Source organism: Ipomoea triloba, chromosome 10 (assembly GCF_003576645.1).
Source record: "Ipomoea triloba cultivar NCNSP0323 chromosome 10, ASM357664v1".
In the NCBI taxonomy this organism is placed as follows: domain Eukaryota; kingdom Viridiplantae; phylum Streptophyta; class Magnoliopsida; order Solanales; family Convolvulaceae; genus Ipomoea; species Ipomoea triloba.
This window is the reverse complement of record NC_044925.1, coordinates 19,414,124-19,435,981: the sequence shown is the minus strand read 5'-3', so window position 1 is coordinate 19,435,981 and position 21,858 is coordinate 19,414,124. Positions and strand designations below refer to the sequence as shown.

The window sequence follows — 21,858 nt, the reverse complement described above, 5'->3', positions numbered from 1 at the left end:
GTCAGATTCCCCAAACAAGGAATGATGGGAACATAAAAAGAGTAACTTTATCCAAAAGAAGCAAGTGAAGCATGAACTCAAGAAAGTGGAATATGGAATATTCACTACAAAACAAAAGGCTCAAGTTACAAGACCACTACTCCATGAAAAATGCTGAAATTGTGCAAAGACCCATGTTCGGCGTGGGAGACCAATTTCAAACGGAATAGTTTTCCCTCCAACGGAACTATTCTTCTACTCTCATATATAAGGACGTAAAGACACAGAAGAAACAGGGGTTGTGAAAGAGGTCAAGAGGTTAACAAGAGGTGTCTGATAAAAACGTTCCAGTGCAAAGTGCTTAACTTGGAATATCATCCTGATATTCAATACAGCGAGAGAACACATCTTAGTGTTCGAAGAGAGTTACAAAGCTAAACTGTCATACATCCAGAAGGTGACCAAAGCTGCTCTACATCAAAGTTGATTCAACGATAGCTTGTGGTCAGATTGGAGATTGTTACATTCAACTGTGACTATCAACAACGTCTTGCTTTGGATTAAGCAAGGGAGGTGGAGTATCCTGGCTGCTGTCCGAGCGAAAGAAACCTGAGGCTTGACGCGGGCTTGGTGATCAAAGGTCAAGTGCTCGAGAGGTGGAGTAACTGGAAGCGGGGAGAAAAACCTGAGGAGAGGCGGAGTAACCTGGCTGCTGTCCGAGCGAAAGAAACCTGAGGCTTGACGCGGGCTTGGTGATCAAAGGTCAAGTGCTCGAGAGGTGGAGTAACTGGAAGCGGGGAGAAAAACCTGAGGAGAGGCGGAGTAACCTGGCTGCTGTCCGAGCGAAAGAAACCTGAGGCTTGACGCGGGCTTGGTGATCAAAGGTCAAGTGCTCGAGAGGTGGAGTAACTGGAAGCGGGGAGAAAAACCTGAGGAGAGGCGGAGTAACCTGGCTGCTGTCCGAGCGAAAGAAACCTGAGGCTTGACGCGGGCTTGGTGATCAAAGGTCAAGTGCTCGAGAGGTGGAGTAACTGGAAGCGGGGAGAAAAACCTGAGGAGAGGCGGAGTAACCTGGCTGCTGTCCGAGCGAAAGAAACCTGAGGCTTGACGCGGGCTTGGTGATCAAAGGTCAAGTGCTCGAGAGGTGGAGTAACTGGAAGCGGGGAGAAAAACCTGAGGAGAGGCGGAGTAACCTGGCTGCTGTCCGAGCGAAAGAAACCTGAGGCTTGACGCGGGCTTGGTGATCAAAGGTCAAGTGCTCGAGAGGTGGAGTAACTGGAAGCGGGGCGAAAAACCTGAGGCTTGAGGCGGGCTTGGTGATCAAAGCTCAAGCGCTCGTTATTGTACTAGAAAGGGAAGTTTTTAGTGCAATCCTTCCAGGGAGTTTCTGGAAGAAGAGTGGAAGTAGGCGGGTTGGCCGAACCACTTAAAAATCTCTCTTGCATTTACTTTCTGTTTTTACCTCTCGCTAACTTCTCGATTGCACTGCATATAATCACACCTCTCGAACTAACCCAAACTCGTGCTAACTAAAAAGGGGATAATATTTCCGCTGCGCATAAAACTTTGTCTTCACCTCGTGAGGTATCGAACCTAAACATCCTAAGTTCAATACACACGAGAGGTCGAAAAAGATTTGCAAAATCTTATACAAGTCTATTCACCCCCCCCCCTCTAGACTTGTACCCCATCCCCTTGGGACCAACACATTGTACTTGCTACACCTATGTAGGCATATCTTATTATACCTAATATTATTAGCACTAATATTTGATGCACTGCTGAGGTATAGATGCTATACACCGATGGTAAAAGAGAAGAAGCCACATCATTAAAAAACAAAGTCAATATTACTCGTGTCCTTCTTTTGCAAAATATCTAAGACTTGTATTTTATTAGGAAACTGTTTTATTTCTAATTAATAAAATATATCTACATTCCTAAACATGTGTATTACTTTATTATTATATATCTAAATTCCTACAGATTTGTAATTATTAGATACATTAGTAATTGTTCTCAATTAGATACAATCTTATTTGTTACCAAACAATTGATATATATTAATCACAAGTAAAGCCATTATGATCTTTAATTTAATTGTGAATTTATTAATAATATGATTAAATACTTCACTAAACAGACTTGTTATTTATAATTATCAATTGATTTTAATTATAATCGTTGATTTATTAATAAAAGAAATTAAATATTTTACTAAATAAAATTACCAATCAATTTTAATAATGATCATTGATTTATTCATAATATAATTAAATAGTTTACTAAACAAATTTGTCACATAACAATTATCAATTAATTTTAATTATGATTGTTGATTTATTAATAATATAATTAAAAATCTTACTAAAGAGAGTCATCATTTATTAATTATCAGTTGATTTTAATTGTGATTGTATTTATTAATAATATAATTAAATATTTTACTAAACATAGTTGATTATATAATAATATGGTTTATAGATATCAATTAATTTTAATTATAATCGTTGATTTATTAATAATATAATTAAATATTTTACTAAATAAATTTACCAATGTATTTTAATAATGATCATTGGTTTATTCACAATATAATTAAATATTTCACTAAACAAAGTTGTCACGTAACATTTATTAATTAATTTTAATTATGGTTTTTGATTTATTAATAATATAATTACAGATTTTACTAAACAAAATCGTCATTTATTAATTATCAGTTGATTTTAATTATGATTATGTATTTATTAATAATATAATTAAATATTTTACTAAACATATTTGATTATAATATAATTATATATAGTCCAATTTATATTTAGTAAAATATTTAATTATATTATTAATAAATAAATAAATAATAATACTGTATCTAATTGGGAACAATTGATAATGTATCTAATAATTAAAAATGTGTAGGAAATTAAATATATAACAATTAAGTAATAAATATGTTTAGGAAAGTAGATATATTTTGTTAATTAGAAATAAAAGAGTTCCCTAATAAAATAAAAGTCTTAGATATTTTGCAAAAAAAAGGACTCGGTTAATATTGACTTTGTTTTTTAATGATCTGGCATCCTCTCATTCACCGCCGGTGTATAGCATTTATACATAATCCTTTAATATAATATGAATTCTATAACTATAAATTTAAAAAAAATTATATGCTATAATGTTATAAAAATATTTTAACATTTTGTATTAATATTAGGCATATGTTTTCGCGCATCGCTCATATAAAAAACTAGTGTGTGTGTGTGTGTGTGTGTGTGTGTGTATATATATATATATATATAGAGAGAGAGAGAGAGAGAGTTTTAGATCAAATGCAAATTCTTCTCCAAGTAAAAAATACGCACAGTTGCTGAATGTAGATATAGTACAAATCAATAGCCTAGATGAAATATTAATTAAAAATGCGCTGTAACATAATTGTAATTTTGAGTAAGTCAGCTTGCCTTTTGTATCGGAGTGCACATTTTTTTCTTCTTCGAGTACACATGTTTCCTTGTTCAAGTGCATATTTCTCTTCTTCGAGTGCACATGTTTTGTTCAGTACATAGTTTCTCCTTTGAGTGCATATCTTTGTGTCTTTGAGTTCAAAAATTTGGGGCCTTCAAGTGCACATTTTGTAGCATTCAAGTGCATGTTTTTCTTTCTAAGAGCGCACAATAATTTTTCTTCGAATTTTTTACTTTTAGTGTCTTTTTTTTATTTCCCTTGCCTTTCCTATAAGTGCATGTGTGTCTTACTATTGTAAAAAAAAAAAAAAAAATAAAAAACTTAGAATTCCATTGAACCCTTTTTTTTTTCTTTCTTTCTAGTTCCTGCTTTTAGCCTTCAAGTGCATGTTTTCCTTTCTAAGAGTGCACAATTAATTTCCTTTGAATTTTTCCTTTGAGTGTCTTTTTTTTTCTTCCTTGCCTTCTAGTGATCCTCTTTATGCTTTCAAGTGCTCAATTTCATGCCAACAAGTGTAGGCGCCTTACTATAGTGCATGTTTGCCTTCGAGTGCAGATTTTTTGCCTGTGCACATTTTTATGCTTTCAAGTGCATGTTTTTTTGCCTTCAAGTACACAATTCTGGGTCAGTATTTGTTATATCTTTTGCATTCTTTTCAATAACATATATCTAAATTTCTAATGAAATTTGAGAGATTTACAAACGATTTGTATGGATAATTACTTTAATAACACTTAAGTTGAATAACTTCCCATTTTGGTACCATAAATTGAATCAGTTGCACATCAATTTGCCTTCGCGCGAGTGCAAAATTTTGCCTTCAAGTACACATTTTTTTACCTTCAAGTGCATGGTTTTGAGCTTTCAAGTGCACATTTAGTATATAATTTATTTTAAGAGAGTCATTGATCATTTTGTACCAGAAGTAGCCTTCGTACCTGATCATATATATACATACATACATACATACATACATATATATATATATATATATATATATATATATATATATATATAGTTAGAGTTAGGATCATATGAGATCACTTGTTTAGGTAAGATAATGAGATCTTGTGCATCCATGTAATAATTTAATGGTCTAGATTGATTTATGATTCTAAGTTGAAGTGTGTGCGAACGGTGATAAAATGTGTGCGAACGGTGATTAAGTGTGTGCGAACGGTGATTAAATTCGTGCGAACGGAGTGGTGTGTCAAACAATCTAGACCATTAAAATTTTTTAGATTGATGTACAAATTTTGATCTCAAAATATTTTAATGGTCTAGATTGATTAAGATTTCAAGTTGAAGTGTGTGCGAACGGTAATTAAATGTGTGCAAACGAAGTGTGTGTCAATCAATCTAGACCATTAAAAAAATATTACATGAATGCACAAGCTTTGATCTCACGATCTTACTTAAACAAGTGATCTCATTGGAACCCTACCGTGTGTGTGTGTGTGTATATATATATATATATATATATATATATATATATATATATATATATATATATATATAGTCACACACGTGAATTGTAAAAATCATGAATTTTTGGTAAAGCCCACTAAAGTCAAAATCATTGGTTATCCCTGCGGTCTATTCGTAAGCGGCCTGTTGCTTCGGTGCGGTCGTGCGGCCTTATCTTTGACGTCCAATTCACCTAATCTAATGGTGACAATCGCAGTTCACACAGGTTAAGTGGAAAGCTTTTTGGTAATTTAAGTATCTATATTATGTGAATTGAAATGGTGCATTTTAGTACATTGTGTGGTGCGTTTTAATACATGTTGTGATGCATTTTATTACGTATATTGGTACATTTAACTGTATCGTGAAATGATGTGTTTTAATACATCCTCTGGTGCATTTTCATACGTAGAATTATGTGTAACCATGTTGTGGAATGGTGTGTTTTAATCCGTCCTCTGGTGCATTTTAGTTCGTAGAATGGTGTGTATTTTAACACATATTTTTTAATAAGTGTAACAATGCACGTTTATAATCTGGGATGAGGATTTTCAATAAGTGGAATTGTGCATTTTAACACACGTGGTGGTGCATTTTAATACGTAGAATGGTGCATATTTTAGCACGTCTTCTAATATGTGGAAATAGTGCATGTTTATAACCTGACATTAGACCTGGAAATTATGGACACGACCCGTTAACACGACACGAAAATAACGAGTTAGTGTTTAGCCTTAACGTGTCCCGGGTCGTTAACAGGTTGATCCGTTAAGAACACGTTATGCTTCGTGTCTTAACAAGCTAGTCAACCCGTTAAACCTATTAAGAACCCGTTTAACCCGTAAATATTATCGTGCTAACCCGTTTACACAAACATGTTTACAACCCGCTAAGAACTATTGTAATGAATGAGATTACAAAAGATATCATGAACATGACTAAGATAAATTTACTACATCAGGTCATGATCCTATACCAATTATTGATGTTCAACAATATGAATTTTTAATTTTTATTGTGTTCAATTTTACTCTAAAAACTAGTGTGAACTTCTTTAATTATGATTTTTGGATGCTATGTTATTATCATTTTATAAATGTTATAAATTGAATATTTTTTTAGTTTGTTTGATAGATTGAATTGTAGGTTTTATTTCTTTTTTTTTTTAAATAATATATTAATATGTTTAGCGGGTTTAAACGGGTTTCGTGTCATATCGTGTCGACACGACCCGAAATATGTTAACAAAACGTGTCTATCATGTCAACCTGCTTAACCCGTTAACAAATCGTGTTCGTGTTCGTGTTAAAAATTTGAACCCGTTAACCTTAACGTGTCGTGTTCGTGTTTAGCCTTATCGTGTGCGTGTAGTTATCGTGTCGACACGTTAACGAATCCGTATACACGAATTGCCAGGTCTACCTGACATGAGACACGTTGTGGACTTGTGGTGCATTTTAATACGTAGAATGATGCGTTTTATTACGTATATTGATGAATTTTAAGTGAATAGGTGCATTTAGTTATAGTGTGGAATGGTATGTTTTGTAACTATATATATATATATATATATATATATATAGTCACACACGTGAATTGTAAAAATCATGAATTTTGGGTAAAGCCCACTAAAGTCATAATCATTGGTTATCCTTGGCGATGATGCATGCTAAGATGCTATCCATATAGAGAAGAAATAATAATAATATTTTAAAAAAAAGAGAAATGGTAAAGAAATGTCTCCACGTTAGAATCTTATATTATTAGCACCAAGTGAGTAGACTCCCAACTAAAGAAATGATCACTTGATTTTCTTTACACAATTAAGAATGAGTCAAATGGATAATAATCTTGGAAATAGATAAGGCAACCTACTTTCCATTCTGGCAACAATGTAGATTTTTATATTTTAATCTAGGTTCTCTCCTATTACTATTTTTTAATTTAATTCATTTTTGCTTTTTAGCATATATAAAAGAAATGAATTCATATCAAGAACCCAACGCAAGCTTCTAGGATTAATTAGTTTATGATCATCATTGATTAACAAGTCTCAATCACTTTAAAGAATCCAAGGTTGACAAAGTAGTCCATTGAATTTGATCGAAGGTTATGGTTCATTATATTTTTGTTCTCATCTATATTGAGACATGCAATAAAATTGTTTAGAATATTATTTTATAATATATATACATACATATTTTTTTAAAAGTAAATAAAAAATGTCATACATGTAATTGTAGTATAACTATATATGTATTTCTGTTTTGATACATTTGATAGAATTGAAGACATATATTATTTTTCAATTGTGGTCAATTATATTGACATTACTAAAGGTGTTTGCTTGGTTCGCACATGGAAATCGGAATTGGTATGGGTATCAAATACTTGATAAGGGTAATGGGTTTTGGTGAAAGTATTTTGCATGTTTCGTAGTAGGGTGGAATGTGAATGATTATTAATAGTTGATGAAGAAAGGAGGAAGGGAAATGAAACCCTTATTTAATAAGGGTATGGGTTTTTCAATTAATGAGGTATTCCAAACACATAGTGGTATTCTAAAAACCTGTCAATCAAACAATGACAATCACTTTGATACCCATACCTTATACCAAAATCCGTCGACCAAACACACCTTAATATTTTGTTTCTTATTACTTATGTGTGTATTTTTTTGAAAATTTTTAAAATTGACACCATCAGAATATATAGAATTAGAGTTATATTGAACCATTGAAAACAAGACTTTCTTTTTAAATTAACATTTTTCTCTACTTTTACAAATTATATAGAATGGAGTCTACCTGCAATAGGTAATAAAATTGAAACTCCTTAACCATAATTTTAACTAAAAAAGGGATTATATTGAGGGGCCCCAAAAAAATCTTATTGAATTTAACTAGTAATTTAATTTTTTTTGGAAAAAGTATCAAATAAGCCACTGAACTTATCGCTTTTGTGCAATTGGGCCATTGAACTTAAAAAGTGTGCAATACAACCATCCAACAAACAAAATTTGTGCAATTGAACCATTTTTACAAAATTTTTTTGGTAAAATCCAATTATATTACTAACATATATGTATTAAGAGTGTCATTCTCTTCTACCATACTAGTTGGGAGTCAATATTGAAATGCTTTAAACTCAAATTGAATTAAAAATTTTTGTAAAAATGGTCTAATTGCACAAATTTTTACTTGTTTGATGGTTGAATTGCACACTTTTTAAGTTCAATGACCCAATTGCACAAAAGCGATAGGTTCAGTGGCATATTTGACACTTTTTCCTAATTGTTTTTAATATTGTGGCAATGAGTTGGCGGGATAAATTTAAATGCCACATGAAATACTTTTTATAATAAAATTATAGTTATATTTGATCTTGGAAGCTTATAAATCAGTTGTGGCACATCTCTAGTGTAGGAGGGGTGAGAGGCCCTTAAGTTTGAGGTTCAAAGTTAATAATATAATTATTTTCTTCTTAAAATTTACCTTATCTAATTATCTTAATTATATAAATGTACAAAGAAATTAAAATAGCTATTTTGATTTTTTTTTTTTGTAATTGTGTATACCATTATATAAATTAAAGTTTTATCTTAGGGGGGTGTATTCAATCATAACTTTTATAGACTTTTAAAGAATTTTATCAACTTTAAAAGTTTGGCAATATTCAATTTAGATTTTTAACAACTCTTTAAAAGTCTACCGGTATTGGATTCAAACTTTTCAAAACTCTTTAAAAGTATGCTGGTATTCGATTAAGACTTTTATAAAGTATTTAAAAGTCTACTGGTATTCAAAAAGTTATTAACTTTCGTATACTCTGTCAGAATAGGATTTCGGTAAACTTTTTCTTCATTAATATAAATAGATGAAATCCAACCCTCTAACCCCAAACTTTTCAAGATTCTTTACAAACCTTTTTTTCCTCTTTTTTTCCTCTATTTAAACTAGACAAATTTTTTATCAATTGTACACTACGTCCTAAACTTTGCTACGAAAAATTATTTATTAATATTGACATGAATTTTTTTTGCTGCGAGGGGTTGCTACGAACAGCAAAAAAAAAAAAAAAAAAAAAGTTCGCAGCCTGTTCGCAGCTAAATTTGCTGCCGCAACCAGCAGCAAGTGCTGCTGTTTGCAAAATTAGTAAAATTTTATATTTTAAAATTCTATTTAATTAATATAATTTTAAATAATTTTATTTTCATTAATTATTAATATATGTATTTATATAAGAAAATAAAAATATATTCAGTGCATTCAAAAATATATTAATTAAAATTTTATTTAATTTAAAACTATTTTTGTAGTTGCTGTTGGTTGTATATTTTTTTTAAATGCATTAATTTATTTATGATCTATAGAAGTTTTAAGAAGAAGTTATGGAATGTTTGTAAGGATGTATTCAATTTAGAGTTTTAATGACTTTTGTAGAATTTTTAATATGAAAAAGTTTTTAAAAGTTTATAAATGTTTGTTGTACGGATATTTATAAACTTTTACAAAGTTGATGAAAGTTTAAAAGATTATAGGAAAGTCTACAAGAACTCTACAAAAGTCAATTAAAATCCATCACTTTAAAAGTCTTTGAAAATCTTTAAAAGTCTTATTGAATACACCCCCTTAATTTTATACTATAACTAAGTTTCAAATATTGAAGGATTGTTTGATTACTTTTAGTGAAAGTGGTATTTTAAAGTGTTGATAAAGAAAATTAGATGACATTTTAAAATCATGAAATGCATCATAGACCATTGTAAAATAAATAAAAATAATATTAAATTAGAACATTGACACTAATAAATTAAATTTAAATGCTTGTTTCACCGTACCATTGTGATTGAGGTGCTCAATATGATTATGTCAACATCATTATTGATTATGATATAGGATTTAAACCAGTGATTTTTTATTTGAAATGGTAATAGTGATACTATCATATCACAAGGTAATTGGCATGCATCTTGTGTTGGATTTAGTAATTGATTTGTTAGGCTTTGTTGACTGAGGTTTAATGTTTTTGATATCTCAATTATAGGATTACTTTCATTTTTATCATATCATCAATATAATTATCAACTCAACCATTATCCCCACCCATATGAATGGAGCAAATCATTTGGCCAGTCCCCTACCACTTAGTATGCTGACCGTTGAAACGAGGGTTAGTCTTCTGACTGTCGGCTGAAGGGATAATTTTGGACAAACCCAAAAAAATCAACTCAAATCATTTTTTCCCACAATTTTTCAAATCAACCAAATTCATGTCAAAATGTCTAAACTACTCTTACTCCCACCAAACTTTATTTAACCATTCTTTATATGAGAGTAGTTAAGATATTTTACTGAATTTAATCTATTTTAAAATCAGAGCAAAAAATGATAATCAAAATAACATTAATACACCAAAACTAGAATTAATTGGATCTCTCCCATTTTTTATGCAAAGGTTACGTTTGGTTGCTGGGTTTGGTGTCATATAATCCGCCCAAATCCATTGAACTTATAATAATGTAGCATGCATGCCAAGGTAGCGTCATTCTTCCACCAGAAAAACCGCAAAGAATTAATATCATTAATTGTCCCGAAAGGGGTTGCTAAGCGGGTAAATAATAATTCTCGTACTTGAAAATTACAAATTTAACTTTTACCAACACCCTTTTAGTCGAAATCGTTACATATAGTCTGATTTTTTTGTATAATTTGTGAACTATTACACAAAAATAAAATTTATTTAGTGTACACTCTTGAATAAGATTAAGAGTTTCTCTCGTCACAAAAAATATCATTAATTAATTCTTAATTAATTTCTAAGTTAGGAGCGGTGCAAAGTGTCAAAGTCCGTCCTATGCATTCAATCTAAGCAGACGACGACTAAGACTTGAATGAATCAAAAACCATCACCATCACTCAGATAGTGTCATTGTAGCTATCATCAAAGTAATCATTGCTCATATGCATTAATAATCAAACACCACACCCTTTTTCTTTCTCATTCTACTTTCATATCACATCATAATATATGGTAGCTACCTTTGTGTATATATGGCAATCTCATTTTCTGGCCTTTAAGATTTCATTAATTTAATCAAATCTATTTAGTAACTTAAAATACTTTTTAAAAGTATCTTAATGTGTCATTATTCGATAAGATTGAATGAGTCTTTTCCAACAAGATTTTATGCCAATAAATATAAATGCATGTGTATTATTTTATACACTTTTTCATTACTTTGATTGATCTTAAAAGAAGAAGCTAGTGTAACATAGTTTTTGTTCATTATTTTTTTCACCCAATAAAATTTGAACATAGCGAGAGACTGCATACTCTAGAATACACCTATTATTTTCCTTTTTTAAATACTTCCACCTAAAACCATTAAAAGGAATAAATGATAAATTAATTAAGAACAATGAAAAATAGTAACATTTAAATATTAAAAAAAAATTGTTTACATAATTTTGTAACCTCCTTTGAAATTTTAAAATACGGTTAGGTCATTCCCAATTAAGTTGGTTAGACTATTTACTTTGTTAACCATAATATTATAAGTTCGATTCCTAGTGCGTGGATCAACCTATTGGCCTTCTTGGTTTAAGATAGTCAACTAGCTAGGCTAGTTTAACTCATTACAGTCTTTTGTCTAGGATCATAATATGAGATTTATCCCAAAAAAGAGTCACAAATTAAGGGGAAGAGAGTATCACAAAACAGATGCTTTCTTTTGTGAGTCATAATGTGAGATTTATTAGAAAAAACAAGTCTCAAATTAAGGGGAAGAGAGTATCACAAAACATATGCAGTCTTTTGTGGGTCATAATGTGAGATTTATCAGGAAAAAAAAGTCACAAATTAAGGGGAAGAGAGTATCACAAAACATATGCAGTCTTTTCTGGGTCATAATGTGAGATTTATCAGGAAAAAAAGTCACAAATTAAGAGGAAGAGAGTACCACAAAACAGATACAGTCTTTTGTGGGTCACAATGTGAGATTTATCAGAAGAAAAAAAAACTACAAATTAAGGGGAAGAGAGTTTCACAAAACATATGCAGTCTTTTGTGGGTCATAATGTGAGATTTATCAGGAAAAAAAAGTCACAAATTAAGGGGAAGAGAGTACCACAAAACAGATGCAATCTTTTGTGGGTGATAATGCGGGATTTACCAAAAAAAAAAAAAAAAGTCACAAATAAGAAAGAGGAAGTAACACAAAAAGATGGACAAAAAGGACAATATGGAAGATCGTCTCAATTCAATGTGGGGATTGCGCATGCAGCCTTACTAGAAAATGGAGTCTTTATTCTGTTTGCGCCCGCAGCCCTTGTTATCTAGTTGGAAGATTTGGTGGCTACTCCTTTTTTGTGGTTTCGCATATTTTAATCCAAAACCTGCACGTGAATCATAATAGTGAAAGATTACATCTTTAATTCCTTTGATAAAACAACTTATTTATTTATTAATTATATTATATTGAATATATATTAATTAAACATATTGTAGCTTGTAATGAGTTCCGAATCACCCATTCATGGCTACAAAACTTTTAGCATCTATGCCTTTTTAATTTAAATATAGTATAAACCTAAAAAATTAGATTTATCATATCTGAGAAATTTAAAATATACTCCGTACTCTATATAAATATCTAGAACATGGTCTTGGACAAAAGACGTTGACTGTTATATAAGTGTTTTACACACACATACACATATATATGCGTTCGTATAAGAATCATGTTGTAGGTGAGAACATGTGAGATGAATGAATGCACTGTAAATACTCCACAAATGTATTGCAACTACATACTCGATTCGACTATTTTGAAAACTATTCGATCGAATTCGTATTCGATTCGGTTCTATTAATATATTAATTTTCAAATATATATATAAATATATAAATATATATATATATATATATATATATATATATATATATATATATATATATATATATTCGAATATATTTGAATATAGTCGAATCAAATATATTCTGATTCGTATTCGATTCAAATAAAATTCGATTCGAAATATGTATTAGAATTCGGATTCGTATTTGAAATATTCGAATTCGAATCGAAATATTCGAATTCGAATCATGAATCGAACTAAAAATATCTGATTTGTTTACCCATATAGTCTCAGTCCACCCTCCAAGCATGTATGAGAGTAATTGTGGTGCATTCGTGGAGTAATTGTGGTGCATTTATGCAGTAGTTCACATGTTGTCACCTTGCATCTTCAAAGAATAATACTATGTTCACTTCTTAAAGTTATTATCTACATTTACTCTCTTAAGCATTTCATTATTTTATTGAGGTTTTTTATAGAATTAATTAAGTAATATATATATAAATTTTAACTCCCGGAGGGTTATGTGGATTTATCAATATTCAATGAATATAAATTAAGAATTTTTAGTGCAATGTTATTAAGAAGGAAAATAGGAAGTGATTTTAAAGAATAAAAAAAAAATTATTAGTTTAATATTATATTAAAAATATATATATAACCAACTTAAAACAAAACCCTTAAATATGTTCACTCTCATAAGTCATAACCACCACAAACCAAAAAGAATTAACAAAAAAATCTACAAAATCTTGAAGATCTGATAGGGGGAAATTAGTTATGTGACCTCACGGTGTGATAGATTCACAAAAGAGTCCCTTATATATACAATCACTATATGATTGCTCCCTTGTCGAAAACCACTAACTCTCTCAACTCCATCTTCCCCGCGCCGTCCTCTTGCGCTCGATCTCCGCTCCATAATTTCCCATTTCCTTAGCCTCCTCCATCGATTTCTTTTCCTCAGAAATCTCCGCACTGTTACGTTATGCTCCTATAGATTTTATTTATTCTCTAAGGTTATTTGAGTTCAACTTCTCTTCAATTCTTCCCACCAAGAAGAGAAGAGAAGAGAAGAGAATGTGTGAGAAAGAAGAAGAAGCTTTATGCAGTGATGAGGAGAGACCTGCTTTAGGTTTGAAACTAAAGAAGACTCCATCTTTTATTGAAGAACTCGAAAGAAAGTTGTTATCCCAAGACGAGAACAACAACACAAACAATTCAATGTTTGATGAGGGTGAAGAAAACCATCCACCACCTCAGCTGATGGATTCTAGTCCGGATTTTATGTCCCAGCCAATGCACGAGAAGCTCAAGGCTTCCAACTTCTCAGCTATCATGTTAAGAATAGGAGGGTTTGAGGTAATGTATAGTAATCTCATAGATCGATGCGCCTAGCTACAGTTCAGCGAGCGAGGCAGTTAGAGGATTAGTCACTGTATCTGACAGTGGGTACATCAAAAAAAATATTATCATTTTTACCTATTTGGGTTCTGTTTGTGTGCAGAGGGTTTCTAGACATGAGAGTGATTTGGTGGCTAAATTATACTATGCGAAGCGCAAATTGGTTTGGGAATTTTTGGAAGGGCCATTGAAGAAGAAAATTGAGATACAGTGGTCAGACATTGGGGCTATGAGAGCCACCATTGAAGATGGTCAACCAGGAGTCTGGGAGATTGAGGTAATTCATTTATTTATTTATTTATTAATACCACATTTTCCTTAAATCTTTTAATTTATTTCTATATATGATATATTGGTTTAGAGCTAACCAATAATTATTATTATTATTATCATTATATTTGCACTTGCAGCTGAACCAACCTCCTTTGTTTTTTCATGAGACCAATCCCCAACCTCGAAAACACACTCTTTGGCAGCCTGTGGGTGACTTTACAAATGGTCATGCTTCTCGAATCAGGTAATCTTAAAATTAAATTAAACCTCGCAAATAACTCATTAATTTTCCAATCAATAAATCAAAATTGTTGTTTCAGGAGGCATTTTGTGAAATTCCCTCGAGGAGTGCTGGATAAGCACTACGAGAAACTGTTGCAATGTGATCCACGCTTACAAATGTTGAGCCAACAACCATTTCCCACCCAAAATCCCAACATATTTTTCCTCCAACAACCAACCAATAATTCCTCGTACGAGGTTTCGGATTTGTGCCTTGATTTCCAACGCAACGCCATGCCAAACCCCCTCAATATCCTTACACACACAAACCCATATATTAATATTCCTCAAAACAACAACTACAACTACACCTGGTTCTTAAACGCAACAAAGTTGCCTCCCAACACCAACACCATCACCACCAACATCGTCAATGCCTTCAACAACGAAACCCAATCCTCCTCGTCCACTTTCCCCTTACCAGACACTTGTGTTTACCCAACACATGAATATCCCATGAACCCAATCTGTAACTATCCCAATCCGAACAATCATCTGATCGATAATCAAGTTGTAACTTATAACAACCACCAAACAATGGCGGTGGTAAATTCAGTCCCGGGTGGTAATAACAACTTCCACCCTAACATGGATGCTGTATTGAGTTTCTACCCTAACAATCTCCACAATAACGTGTCTAATGGGCAGGCCTTAGAGACTCATCATCATGTGGCACAAGGGACACTATATCATGGAAGTCCTTGGGTGCCTTCTCACTTTACAAATGGAGACCATTCACCAGCTGGTTCCAACGGAGAAGATTCGGGTCGTCACCTGCAATAAGGATGTATCCAAATCAAGATTTTAGACGACAGGATTGAGTGGTAGTCTTTATTTTCCCTTTGTAATGTACATTGGGAAATTGGGAATAGGATCGGATCGGAACGTGTTTTTCATGCATCTCCTAGTCCAAGACTCCTAGCTAGCTAGGTTAGTTGGTTTCAATTATTCCATGCATCTCAATATCTTTCCGTACTTCCTCTTTCTCTAATTTGGATTTCTATTCATCATTCTTGATATGATGGATGAAATGACAGGACATCATGTAATATTTGAAGTTGTTTTATATCTTGGTTTCCCTCACTGCGTTGCGTTGTTTGTTTTGTTACAATGATCTCACATTCATCGTAGAGATTGTGAAAAGTTTGTATTATTAAGTCAAAGTCTATAAACTATTTATACATGTATAGGGAGATAAAGTAGGTAACAAAAGTAACAATAAGGAACTATTCTACAGGAGGAAAGAACTATTCTACAGGAGGAAAGAACTATTCTACAGGAGGAAAGAACTATTATACAGGATGAAACTAAGAGGAACTATTTTACAGGAGCCAACTATTCAAATAAATGAAAATAAATAAATCATTAATCATTAACACGCCCTGATACTCATTAATCATTGAGAAATAAGTCATGACCAATTGGTTTTGTAAGAAGCTCTATGACCTGATCCTTTGAGCTAATAACAGAACACCCAAAAAAATCTTCATAACAAAATCAATGGTACAAAGCGACTGTCATCTCTACTAATTAGAGTATGATACGCCATTGGCGAGTGCATTGCATTACGACAATAGTAACATACGGGTACTGAAGCATTCCAATCAACCTACGAAACTCGTGAATAAACATAGGAGTGGAAGCTGCATTACAACAATAGTAACATACGCGTAGTATGATACGCCATTGGCGAGTGCATTGCATTACGACAATAGTAACATACGGGTACTGAAGCATTCCAATCAACCTACGAAACTCGTGAATAAACATAGGAGTGGAAGCTGCATTACAACAATAGTAACATACGGGTACTGAAACATTCCAATCAACCTACGAAGGGTACTGAAGCATTCCAATCAACCTACGAAACTCGTGAATAAACGTCGGAGTGGAAGCAAATTTGTGACAATAAGTTTATGAACTGGGCAAGGAAAACATCATTATTTCTACAGTTATAACATCCACGTAAACCATAAAATAAACCAGCACTCCGCGAGTAGCATACACAAACAAAGAAGCATCACCAATTTTCTTAAAACCAAATTTAATCAGAAAAGATAACAACTCAATGTACCAAGCTCGCAAAGCTTGCTTGGCCATATATGGCCTTTTTTAACTTACAAATATAGTTACGCTGTTGTTAGGACTCTGTTTTTGAGTCATATTGTGATTCACTGTCCTACTCTTCCTATACCTCTACCTATATGTATTTATATACTCTCTCAGACTTTGTAACTAGTTATTGTCAATACATACAATTTACGTTCTCATCTGGTATCAGTTAGCCTAGGTTCTCAATGGCTGATGATTCTGTGAATTCGTCAGAACGTACCGTCTCTGATGTGGCTATTTCTTCTGTCACGACAATGGTGAATTCGTTGTTTACAGCCCATCACTTCATCAGTATAAAGCTTAATTATAAGAATTTTTTGTTCTAGAGGACGCAGGTAGTGCCCTTCCTTGTTGGTCATGATCTCATCGGTTACGTTGATGGTACCATTCCACCCCGCCGGTCACGCTGCCTGCGGCTGACAAGGACGCACTGCCGACGCCAAATCCCGCCTTCGCTGCTTGGCACCGCCAAGATCGGGCGCTTCTCTCCATGCTCGTGTCTTCGCTGACGGACGAGATTATGCCTTTGGCGGTTAGTTGTCGCACTATCCGGGCGCTATGGGATGCGGTTACTCAGGCTTTGGCGTCATCTACCCGTGCTCGGACTCAAAACCTCGTCGGCCAACTCCATAGTCTCCAACAAGGAGACTTGTCTGTGGTGGATTACATCGATCGTGCGGAGTTGATTGTTGAGGAGCTTGCGCTTGTCGGTCGGCCGGTCACCCTTGACGAGCATAACATGTATATCTTCCGAGGGTTGCAGCCGGAGTACAGGGGGCTGACGTCTTCCCTTGCTGTTCGTGGCGATCCGGTCACGCTTCAGGAGCTAACTGATCACTTAGGGCATCAGGAGTTTCGTCGCTGCTGATGATTACGGTGGTGCAACGCCAGCGGCATATTCTGTGTAGCATGGTTCTGCCGGTGGTAGTGGAGGCCGACGGTTTCTTCGTGGAGGCCAGCAGCGCGGTGGGCAGCGTGGTGCTGCCGGTGGTGGAGGTCAGCGTGGTCGCGACCAGTCTGGTCAAGGATTTCGCGATGGTCGGAGTGGCTCCGGTGCCGGCCATGTGTTTTGTCAGATTTGTGGCCGTCCTAGTCACTCTGCCGTTGCGTGTTACGATCGGTTCAATGAAGCAGTTGCCCCTCGTGCCAATTAGTAGCTTTATGATACCGATGCTCCTCCGCTTGATTCTCAGTTATGGGTTCCTGACACGGGTGCTACGAGTCATGTGACACCGGATATTGCTGCGTTGTCTGTTCCTGAGAAATATGTGGGTACTAACACGCTTTGTGTCGGTGACGGTATGGGTCTTCCTATTAGTCATATTGGCCATGCTACCTTTAGTACCTCCTCTCGTATTTTTCGTCTGTATAATATTCTTCGTGTTCCTTCGCTTTCTACGTCTCTTTTATCTGTTCAGAAATTCACTACAGATAATAATGTGTTTTTTGAATTTCACCCGTCATTTTTCGTTGTGAAGGATATACAAACCAAGGAAATTCTGCTGCGGGGCAATAGCTCTGGAGGTCTATACACCTTGCCAGTTTCGAGATCTAGTTCGTGTCTTTCTACGTTTCTTTCAGCCCGCGCCTCCGTTCTTACTTGGCATGATCGTCTTGGTCACTCGCATGATCATGTTCTTAGTTCTGTTTTATGTTTTTGTTCTGTTAGTGGGCCTTAGTCTATGTCTCGTTGTAATTCGGGTCTTTGTAGTGCTTGTCAGTTAGGCAAGTCTGCTCGTTTTCCTTTATCTCGTGTTGACTCTTCTAGTCATGATGTTTTGGACTTAATTTATACTGATATTTGGGGTCCTGCTCCCATTTTATCTTATGATGGTTATCGATATTTTGTTATCTTTGTTGATGATTATTCGCGTTATACCTGGTACTATCTAATGAAACAGAAATATGATTTATATGCTATTTTTGATAAGTTTCGTGTCATCGTTGAGCGGTCTTTTAATCGTAAGATTAAGTCTATTCAGTCTGATTTAGGGGCTGAATATAAGAAGTTGCATTCCACTCTTGCTCATTTAGGTATTTTTCATAGGCAATCCTGTGCTTATACTCATGAGCAGAATGGGCGAGTTGAGCACAAACACAGGGATATTGTTGAGACTGGTTTGACTCTTTTGGCTCGTGCTTCTGGTCCATCTTAGGTTTTGGGATTACTCCTTTGAAACTGTTGTTTATCTTATTAATAGGATGCCTTCTCCTACATTGCATAATTCCACCCCATATTTTCTTATTCAAAAGACCTCGCCCTCGTATTCCTTCCTTCGAGTGTTTGGGTGTCTATGTTACCCGCATTTGCGTCCCTATAATCGTCACAAAATTTCTTTTCGGTCGTCTCCGTGTGTCTTTTTAGGTTACCCAGATTCCTTCCGGAGGTACAGATGCATGGACTTGCTGATTAATAAGGTTTATGTGTGCAGGCATGTTCGGTTTGATGAGACTAAGTTTCCGTTTGCTAAGTCTGCTTCACAGGTACCTGTATCTCCGCGTCATCTGCCATGGGCTGAGTCTGTTCTTCAGTCGTGCTCTGTTGATGTGCCTGCTTCCGCCCCTTTGCAGTCCGGTGTTTCTACGGCTGTGACTACTGCTAAGCCGCGGGGTAGGCCTCGTGGGAAGTCTACTTGGCCTACGACTAGGTCTCATGCCATGGCTACTAGGAGTCGATCTCAGGCTCCTCTTGCTGGTCTGGTTGCTCAGGTGTGCCCCACTGATCCGACTTGCTATTCTCAGGCAGTCAAACACTCAGAGTGGCGTGACGCGATGGATCAGGAGTTTAATGCTCTTCTTCTTAATCAGACTTGGTGTTTGGTTCCGTCGACTCGTTCTATGAATGTGATTGGCTGCAAGTAGGTTTTTCGCACTAAGCGCAAGGTGGATGGTTCGATAGAGAGGTATAAGGCTCGGTTGGTGGCAAAGAAGTTTAATCAGGTGCCTGGCCAGGATTTCTTTGACACATTCAGTCCAGTGGTCAAGCCCACTACAGTCAGGTTACTTCTTTCTTTAGCTGTGTCTTCTGGTTGGGTTGTTTGGCAGCTTGATGTGCACAATGCCTTTTTCAATGGTAATTTAAGTGAGACTGTTTACATGTGTCAACCACCTAGTTATGCTGATTCCCAGTATCCTGACCATGTGTGTTTGCTAAGACGATCTCTATGTGGCATGAAGCAAGCACCCCGTGCTTGGTTCAATCGGTTGCATGATTTTCTATTATCTGTGGGTTTTGTTGCTTCCAAGACGGATGTTTCTCTGTTTCATCATTCTGTGGACTCGGGTTTTATGTTTATACTGGTGTATGTTGATGATATTCTTGTTATGGGAAGTTGTCAAGGCTTGGTGGATTCGTTGTTGGCTCAGCTGTCTGCTACATTGGGGAGCCTGGGTTCTTTCTTGGTATAGAAACAGTGCGGTGTGGTGATGGTTTGCTGCTTTCTCAGCAACGTTATATAACTGACATCTTGAAACGTGCAGGCATGTCTGATTGTAAACCACTAACCACTCCTATCTCTTTGACTAAATCTCCTACTCTGCAGGCAGATCTTTATGATGATCTTACCAGGTACAGGAGTCTTGTTGGGGCTCTGCAGTATTTCACTGTTACTCGTCCGAATCTCTCCTATGTGGTTAATCTGTTGTGTCAGCATATGCATGCCCCTATGGTTCAACACTGGGAGCAGTTGAAACGGGTCATGCGGTATGTCAAAGGCACTCTTCTCTATCGGCTTTGTATTCGCACCTCTTCCTCCAGAGAACTTCATGCGTTTTCATATTTTGACTGGGCTGGATGTCCTGAGGATCGCAAGTCCACTAGTGGGGTTCGCTGTGTTTCTTGGGTCCAATCTTGTCTCTTGGGTCTGCAGGAAGCAAACGACAGTTGCTAGGTCTTCTATTGAAGCTGAGTACAAGACACGTGCAGATGTTTGTGCTGAGGTAACATGGATTTTGTCTGTCTTGCGTGAGCTTCGTATTACTGGTGTGTCGGTTCCCAAGTTGTGGTGTGATAATCTTGGTGCCATCCACCTATATGTGTGCCAATCCAATCTTCCATGCTTGAACAAAGCAAGTGCAGATTGATTATCACTTTGTTAGGGATAAGGTTGCTGCTGGTGAGATTCAGGTGAACTTTATTTCTACGAAGGATCAACTTGTTGATATATTCACCAAAGTTCTTCCGGTCCTAGATTTGTTTTTCTCAGGGACAAGCTACAGGTTGCTAGTATGCCCTGTGCTTGAGGGGGAGTGTTAGGACTCTGTCTTTGAGTCATATTGTGATTCACTGTCCTACTCCTCCTATATCTCTACCTATATGTATTTATATACTCTCTCAGACTTTGTAACCGGTTATTGTCAATACATACAATTATACGTTCTCATCAGTAGAATCAACAAAACCTGGGGTTGCTCTATGAAAACCTCTTCACTCAATGTCCCATTTAAAAAGGCATTGTTAATGTCAGCTATTGTGTAGACCACCCTTGGGAAACCACAAATGTCAGCTATTGTGTAGACCACCCTTGGGAAACCACAAATGTCAGCTATTGTGTAGACCACCCTTGGGAAACCACAAATGTAAGCACAACCTGAATAGTTACTACTTCATAACCGGATTGAAGGTCTCAAAGTAATCATAGCCAGACTCCTGTAAAAATCCCTTAGCTACTAAACAAGCCTTGAACTTGTCAATAATCGTCAGCACGCCGTTTGACCCAAAACATCCATTTACATCAATTAATTTTCTGCCCAACATTCAATATATCAACTCTCATGTCTGATTCTGGATCAATGCTGTAAATTCAGCCTCCATCGCCTTGCGCAACCGTAGATGGTTTGACATGTAGAGATTGTGAAAAACATATATTATTAAGCTAATCTGTAAGCTATTTATACATGTACATGAAGATAAAGTAAATCATTAATCCTCCTTAACATACATGAGGATGATGATGTCAAAGACTAAGATCTTTCTTTTCATATATATATATATATATATATATATATATATATA

At 35.0% G+C, this 21,858-nt stretch overlaps 1 protein-coding gene across 2 annotated transcripts; it reads left to right on the top strand.

The window, feature by feature from the left end:
* The first annotated feature begins 13,623 nt into the window (after positions 1–13,623).
* LOC116032879 lies at positions 13,624–15,815 on the top strand. 2 transcript variants are annotated; one of them, XM_031275620.1, is made up of 4 exons: positions 13,624–14,135; positions 14,281–14,454; positions 14,618–14,694; positions 14,771–15,815. In XM_031275620.1, the coding sequence occupies exons 1-4, from the start codon at positions 13,854–13,856 to the stop codon at positions 15,513–15,515; spliced, it is 1,278 nt and encodes a 425-aa protein (XP_031131480.1). In that variant the 5' UTR covers positions 13,624–13,853; the 3' UTR covers positions 15,516–15,815. The 2 variants fall into 2 exon arrangements, with proteins under 2 accessions (XP_031131480.1, XP_031131479.1); XM_031275619.1 differs by having other exon boundaries at positions 14,588–14,694.
* The last annotated feature ends 6,043 nt before the right edge of the window (positions 15,816–21,858 follow it).

What these genes read in the sequence shown, in the direction of transcription:
- LOC116032879 (XM_031275619.1), top strand. Translation starts at nt 13,854, where the DNA reads ATGTGTGAGAAAGAAGAAGAAGCTTTATGCAGTGATGAGGAGAGACCT. An exon ending in TAAGAATAGGAGGGTTTGAG is followed by an intron (nt 14,136 to 14,280) that starts GTAATGTATAGT and finishes GTTTGTGTGCAG; the next exon opens with AGGGTTTCTAGACATGAGAG. An exon ending in GGTCATGCTTCTCGAATCAG is followed by an intron (nt 14,695 to 14,770) that starts GTAATCTTAAAA and finishes TTGTTGTTTCAG; the next exon opens with GAGGCATTTTGTGAAATTCC.